We start from the raw sequence: 7,500 nt of genomic DNA on the forward strand, positions 1-7,500 counted from the left end.
AATATACCCCAACAAACATTCAGTACAACCTCAATACACCTAGGAGCAGAAATCAATCAGACACTTCGACCAATCGTGTTTAGCTTAAGAGGTGTTTCTTTGTTTTTTTTTGGTTTGAGCGTGTGCTCAGGGAGACGCGGGCCTTTTCTTCAACTTTCCAGGACCGCAGCGTGAGAGCGGAGCTGTGGCTCAGATACTGAAACAGCCTCACGTTTCTGAAGACCGGCTTTCAAACACTCTCTCTATGAACACGAAGGGATCCCCCTCACACACACACACACACATCCTTCCCAAAAGGGAAGCAGCTCCTTCTCTCACACACACACACACACACTTTAACCTGAACCTCTGCCGCTCGCTTTCTGTTTCACGTGAGCGTGAGGAGCTCTTCTGGTCATGTCTCTGTCGTGTTGACCCGGTGTCTTTACGGTAAAACACTGTGACCGTAGCCTTCTTCCCTAGATTCAGATTAGCGTAAGAAAATCCCATGATCTTTAAGACGGGACACTACAGGCTAAACAGTCACTTCTGAGAACGAGACGCTGAGATTCAGCTTCTTGAGCAGCGCTTACACGCACCACACTCGATCGATGTATCATTAAGTTGATTTAATCATTGCACCCTTGCACACTATATATGTTTCAAATCTCTTTATGTTGTTTTTTCCTGTTTTTTCTGGCGGTTTGTGATTTGTGGAGAGAGGAAAAAAAGAGAAATGCAAAATCCCCTGTGTAAAAACCTTTGTAATGTCAGCAGAATCAAATGAGAGTCTGAGCCGCATATGAAAACATGAAAACACAAAAAGCGGTGGATTATGGCGATGTCTGTTAGTTACGATGTTTGCTGATAGTTAAAGTACTCTGACTTCTGCTGCGCAATTATATTCAACACTTGATAGTAAGCTCATGTCAACTGATTCTCATGAACTAAGTCTCAGAGTAGACTGTTAGGGTTAGTTTCTGATAGTCAGTATGTAGTATGTTGTGCTGTTAGGCAGATAGTCTACTAACACTCTACTGACTGCTAGTCAACAAGTAGTTACTTACTCTTAGTAGCATGTTTAAAGCAGACTATCGTTTTTAATGCACCTCGGTTTTAGTATCATTTTATTACTAAAGCGCACGCTCAAAGGTCTGTGGTCTGAGCTCTAGTAACGCTCAGCCGGTTTTCTGATGCTTCAGCAGTTCCTCTTCCTGCTCGCTGTGACTTTCTGGTGATGTCGCTGCTGATGTCATCACGGGTATTCCAGTGCTCTCACTGTGTGCTTTTCAAAAAAATCAACGCCATTTTGATACAGCGCGCCCAAAAGCATAAGAATCAACCGAAGTGTCCTCCACCGAGGGCTTTGTGACGCTGTGTGTTCCCGCAGGCTCCAGAGCGGGATGAACCTGCAGATCTGCTTCGACAACGACAGCGGCAGCGACAAAGACAGCGACGCGGACGACAGCAAGACAGAGACCAGCCTGGACACTCCGCTGTCTCCCATGGTACACACACACACACACACACACACACGCGTTCTGAGACAGCCCCATCCAGAATGCCCCTGAATTGGGGATGTTGTTTGCGAGGCTTGGCTTCCCAGCAGTCATTGCAGCGGGTGTTACTGTAAGGTGAGTCAAAGAGGGTCACAGGCCACAGAAATGACCCCACCTACACTGACCCTGTGCAATCATCGTTCATCAGCCCTACCATTACAACACTTCCCCCTGGACACACACACACACACACACACACACACAGAGAGAGAGAGAGAGACACTCGCTTGACTCGGTTTCAGTTTCATAAAATGCTTTATGCAAAGCACAACAAGTTCTCTCTTTAACACGCACTAATCTAAAACAAATCTAAACTGTATATATATATATATATATTCATCCCTCATCCCACCCTCTCTCTGAAACAAGTAGAAAGTGTTTCATAGCAGACTTTTACTGGCGCTCTAATAAATCAAGAATTGCATTCATAAGCACTGGTGCTAAAATCACCAAAACACTGGGATGTAGAAACAAGCAGAGCAAAATGCTGCCTATGTTCTTTCAAAACCCAAGAATGGCACACACTAAACTCAGAAGGCCTCGCATAAAGCACTGCACTGATAATATCACGAAGACATCTCAAAACTCAACATCTGCAGACACCTTGCTGTTTGACTTTGTTACAGAGAGAACGTGGTGCTGTGAGGAAAAGGCTGAGAGTTCGTTCTGTTTGAGAGTTAGCTTTCAGAAACTAAACAGATCACACATACTGTAGATGATAGCGTCTAATACTGATATGTAAAACAAAGCAGAAATATCTGAACGTGTCTCAGGTCGTTCAGGAGGACAGATCATCATGTTTGTCTTTTGTGTTCAGAGCAAACAGAGCTCGTCCTACTCAGACCGAGACACCACGGAGGATGACTCGGAGTCTCTGGAGGACATGGACTTCTTGAGCCGGCAGAAGAAGCTGCAGGCCGAGGCCAAGCTGGCCCTAGCGATGGCCAAACCCATGGCCAAGATGCAGGTGGAGGTGGAGAAGCAGAACCGCAAGAAGTCTCCTGTGGCCGACCTGGTATGTAGAGGGACGATCTCCAGTTCAGAAGTAATGTCACAGAATATAAATCAAGGTGTCGGTTGCATGATGTACAAGGGTTTCACGCAGAACTAGAGGAAGGACAGAATATAGAAAGTCAAATCTAACGAGTCCAACAGCTTTCAAAGATATAACAATCTGGATCGATTAAAAGATAAAAGACAGGCTCTTACAGATACAAATAGTTTTTATGAAATAATTTAACCGTGCTTTGATTTCAGAGCTGCAGAGATCGAGATAAAACTGCGTCTCCTTCAACACACGTAATTCACGTTTTAAATTCAAAGCTGGCCAATTGAGCGTAAATCCGCACAATCTGGCAACCCTCGGCAAACCCTTGGCTTCTGTGAGGCATGCTGGGAAGGTCACTTTAGAAATATAACAGGTTACAGATTACAAGGGTTTCAATTACTGTTTTAAAATAACTCATTACATTTGAGTACTTTTTGATTTCTTTTGTAAATTTGTCATATTTTCAACTGAAACACGTGAACCTTACAGCAGAGCTCAACACTGACTACTGATTTGATTAAATCACACTTACTTTGAGATCATTCTGAGGTTCAGTGCAGATTTAAAATCATACGAATAGCTACCATACTTAAAAAAAATAAAAATCTTTCTATGAAAGGAAACACTGGTGCCTAACAATGACTTGAGAAAGAAAGTAGTTTTGTTTTATTATCAAATAAAACAGTTATAAAAATATGTGTATTTTTATAATCAAAAATATTTTCATGTTGTGAAATATTGCCGTTTATATACTGATTTCTGCCGTGCAGTGTGTTATCGCTGTTGAAACTGTGACACCTTTTCTTTGATTCTTTTTCATTTTAAAAGAGCAGCATTTATTTAAAATTGAAATCTTTTCTAGCGGTGCAAGTCTTTACTGTTGCTTTGTATTTGTTTGTGCATCACAGAAATAAAATAGATTGTAAAGTATATTAAAATAGAAAATATATATTTTAAACTAGGGCCTAAAACTAAAATAGGGCCTTAATGAGCATAATAAAATTCTTTAAAAAACATTGAGAATCTTACCGATCAGCTGTTGAGTGGCAGTGTATATTATTTCTGTAATAAGTACTTTATTAAAGGTGTGCTAAAACTGTATGTTTCACATATGGAACTACCCCTAATAATAATTACTATATATGTTATATTATCATATTATATATGAAAGAATCAAATGCTTGTGGTGTGTGTGGATATAAATGTTTTACACAAATGGAATATTATCATGAGACACTCTACGTGACGTGTGCTGGTCAGTCTGTATATAGAAACACAATCGAAGCAGTAATAGTGACATCAGCAGAGTTTCAGGAGAAGCAGAGACACACTGAGTCTTCTCCGCCGCGGAGCTGAAACTGTGACACACACACACACACACACACACACACACACACACACACACACGCACTTCAGGAAGCGCTGGAGAGATGAGTGTGGCTCACATCAGGGTAATTCTTCCACACGTAAAACACCGCAAACAGAGAAACTCTTAGAGCTCTGCTGCACATGAGAACTAAAACTGACCTCTGCTGTCTCAGCCCCTTCAGACACGCCGCTCGTCATGTTTCTCGGGACAGCCCACCCTTAGATCATCTCCACGGTGAACACGAGAGCTGAGATGTGAAGACCGACGCTGGCTGCTGTGAACAGACCTTGGGCTCAATCTTATTTTATCATATATCCACGTTAAAGCATTTGAATCTTTTTTTTTAGACATATCTTCCCCGTGTCTCGTCAATGTTTGTGTGCGGCTGCCCTTCTTTGAGGAATTTACTTTACAATATCTTACAAATCGGAGAAAATAATTGTCATAACAGCGAGAGAAAAAACAGAGCGCTTGAGAAATAAAGTGTGTTTGATTAGAGCTGAAGCCAGGAGCAGCGAGCTTCATACAACATGAATTATTTCAGAGCAGGATTCAGAAAACATCAATGAAAGAGCAGCGCTGCGAAATGCATTAATTATGAAACATATTCACTTTCACTACGGAAAGCTATAGTGTTACTACTAAGATCAGATCAAGGCTGGTTTTCGTCTCGTGATGTCACTGCAGGCCATCTTGTAATATTAATGAAAAGAAACGGCATCGTGGTCATCTTCATATGAGAGTCAGTATGGGATTATTAGTTTTGTATACTAAAAGCTTAAAACTTGCATGTACGTAAGCGTTCGATTGAACAACCATCTCAAAGCTGCAAAGCAGAAGTGTTTTTTCCTCTCTAGTGAGCTCCTGGCTCCTTTATTGTTTCTGAGCTGGATTCATCTGACCGTCACAGGTAGAAGTATTAACGGGATCTCTGTACTCACTACAGTATAAGCCCAGCTCACCATTGTCTCACGCCGCTCAGATCTGTCTAAGATGGGGAAAAACCTCTGAATAGGAACAAGGTCAGAGCGAGTGAACGAATGTGAAAGTAAAACAGCTGCGTGTCAGAATGAAGCGGGTCCTCATGGGAACTTCAGATGGGTGGTTTACCTGAAGAATTACCATGTGTGATACTGCTATTTGTAATGAGTTTCTGTGAAGAGATACGACCATCATGCTTATTTTTGTTCGTAATTCCTCAAGTCCGCTGCTCAGACCGAATTAGAAATGATAATAACCCAGGGTTCTCTGGAATGGCTGACTGTGATTGGTCAGGGCTGATGATACACGTTTATTATGTAGATTACACAGAAGCGTTGTGTGACACCTCAATCAAACCGTTTCCAGGCGAAATCTTAAAAAACAGTCAATAACAGCATCACGTTATCATAGTCCTGCTGCTAACTCAAATCTCCGCTGATGATTCAGTCTGAGAAACGTTGATCTCACTTTCGTCTCATAAACGCTTTCTTAGAATCAATTGCTTTAAGCAAAACTGAACATTATCTGAATCCCTTTCTCTGAACGACTTCCTCCGGCCTCAGGTTTTCAAGTCGTATTTTCATGCTTTTTAAGAGAAAATACTCTCCGTATCCCTTTATCGCAACAATCCACTTCTACATGACATTCTACTAACTACATGTCAACTAGCAGTCGTTAGAGCTAACCTAGTCTGCTCTGAGAGTTAGTAGTCATGTAGTTACTTATAGTTAGTAGAATGACTAAAGTGAACTAACAGAATAAAGTGTAACCATACTCTCAGTTTGAACAGTACTGAGCAACACAACTTCTACTTCTACTTCTTCTAGACAACACTACAGATACAATAGAGCTTTCGGTGAAGCTTTCGGTGTGTGTTCAGGAATAGACTGATTTTGTGTGTGTGTGTGTGTGTGTGTGTGTGTGTGTGTGCAGCTTCCTCACATGCCGCACATCAGCGAGTGTCTGATGAAGAGGAGTCTGAAGCCGGCGGATCTCAGAGACATGACCCTGGGTCAGCTGCAGGTCATCGTCAACGACCTTCACTCGCAGATCGAGGGTAAACACCTCCGTCTCTCAATCACGTCTGCACGCTCCGGACTGTGTGTGTGTGTGTGTGTGAGCTCATGTGTGTGTGTGTGTGTGTTCAGGTCTGAACGAGGAGCTGGTGCAGCTGCTGCTGATGAGGGACGAGCTTCACATGGAGCAGGACGCCATGCTGGTGGACATCGAGGACCTGACCAGGTGACCAGACCCTCAGAAACACAACACAGCACAATAAGAAATACTCCAGTAAAGCACGAATTCCCCTGAAGAAGAAAACTTGACGTACTTTACACCGGAGCCAGTAATCGAATGAGAGCACATGAGACTTCATCATCCCATTGTCTGCTTTTGGTTTAATTTAACACTTTTAGTCATTTTGTTGGATTCTCACTGTTAACTTAATATTCACTAGGATTTCTGCCTCAGGTATTGGGGTTAAGGGTTAGGAGATCCAAATAAATTCAATCTGGATATATATGGTAACACTTTTTTGGTTCTCTTTAACGGGTTGGTTATTACTAGAATATTAGCCATTTATTAGTAGTAATTAGGCACATATTAATGCCTTAGTCCACATCCCTAATCCTACCCGATACTACTAATAAGCAGAACTTACTGAAGGAAAAGTCATAGTTAATCAAGTGTCCTCAAGCAGTCATTAGACTAGTAATAGACTGCTTAATATCTGCTAACACTTTATTTTAAGGTGTCTTTGTTACAGTAATATTGCATGCACCTACTGTACGGTTAGGGTTGAGGTTTGGTTCAGGGTTACTACGCAGAATTTATCGTTGTTGTAATATTAAGTGCGTGTACCGTGTTTAACAAGAACGCCTTAAAACAAAGTGTTCCTGAACGCGGCTGTAAGTCACTTTGTACACTCAGTAGGGTGTGTGTTTGTGTGTGTTCCTCAGGCACGCTCAGAGCCAGCAGAAGCACCTGGCCGAGAAGACGCTGTCCAAATGAAGCCGCTGTCCACACCTCCACTCATCAGTATAGACAGACACCTTTCCTTTGCTTCTGTGGTTCATAACTGCCGACCGCTCACGTCCTCACACACTAAACGCAGGCCAGAGTCCAGATCCCCGCCGAGAAGCGTCAGAACAAACACCTGAAGAAGAGCAGAACGTTTGGACAGTATTCGAGACGCCTCCGGAGCCGGCGACGGAGAGGACCCATGCCTGCCTTGTAGTCGACTTATAGCTTTTGGTAACGTTCACTCCGATTGGTCTTCAACATTTTGTGAATGTTGATTCTGACACGAGTCATCCGAATAAGTGTGTTCATATCATTTTCATTCTATTGTATTCAGATTCTTTATTTGAGGGAGATGCTTATGTACAGATATGTATAAAATAAGAAAAAATAAAACTTTGTTTCATAGACCGTGGTGTTCTGGATCCTCTGTTCTGGAGAAAACTGAAAAAAAAAAAACTAAACTCATTTCTGCCTCAAGAAAAAGGTACAAATGAGAAGGATTTTAAGAAAACAAGCTCCTGTGGTTTTGGAAAACATATATG

The 7,500-nt window shown here is 42.1% G+C and overlaps 1 protein-coding gene across 3 annotated transcripts in view; it reads left to right on the top strand.

Annotated features, from left to right (window-relative positions):
* The window catches only part of schip1 (schwannomin interacting protein 1), a 105,346-nt gene extending 97,983 nt beyond the window's left edge, over window positions 1–7,363 (top strand). For all 3 annotated transcript variants that reach the window (XM_043258847.1, XM_043258849.1, XM_043258850.1), the window contains 5 exons: window positions 1,370–1,487; window positions 2,356–2,553; window positions 5,870–5,993; window positions 6,085–6,178; window positions 6,895–7,363. In XM_043258847.1, the coding sequence (XP_043114782.1) occupies window positions 1,370–1,487; window positions 2,356–2,553; window positions 5,870–5,993; window positions 6,085–6,178; window positions 6,895–6,946 (586 nt within the window). In that variant the 3' untranslated portion in view covers window positions 6,947–7,363. The remainder of the gene's footprint in view (window positions 1–1,369; window positions 1,488–2,355; window positions 2,554–5,869; window positions 5,994–6,084; window positions 6,179–6,894) is intronic.
* The last annotated feature ends 137 nt before the right edge of the window (window positions 7,364–7,500 follow it).

The sequence above is a fragment of the Puntigrus tetrazona genome, chromosome 15, assembly GCF_018831695.1.
Source record: "Puntigrus tetrazona isolate hp1 chromosome 15, ASM1883169v1, whole genome shotgun sequence".
In the NCBI taxonomy this organism is placed as follows: Eukaryota; Metazoa; Chordata; class Actinopteri; order Cypriniformes; family Cyprinidae; genus Puntigrus; species Puntigrus tetrazona.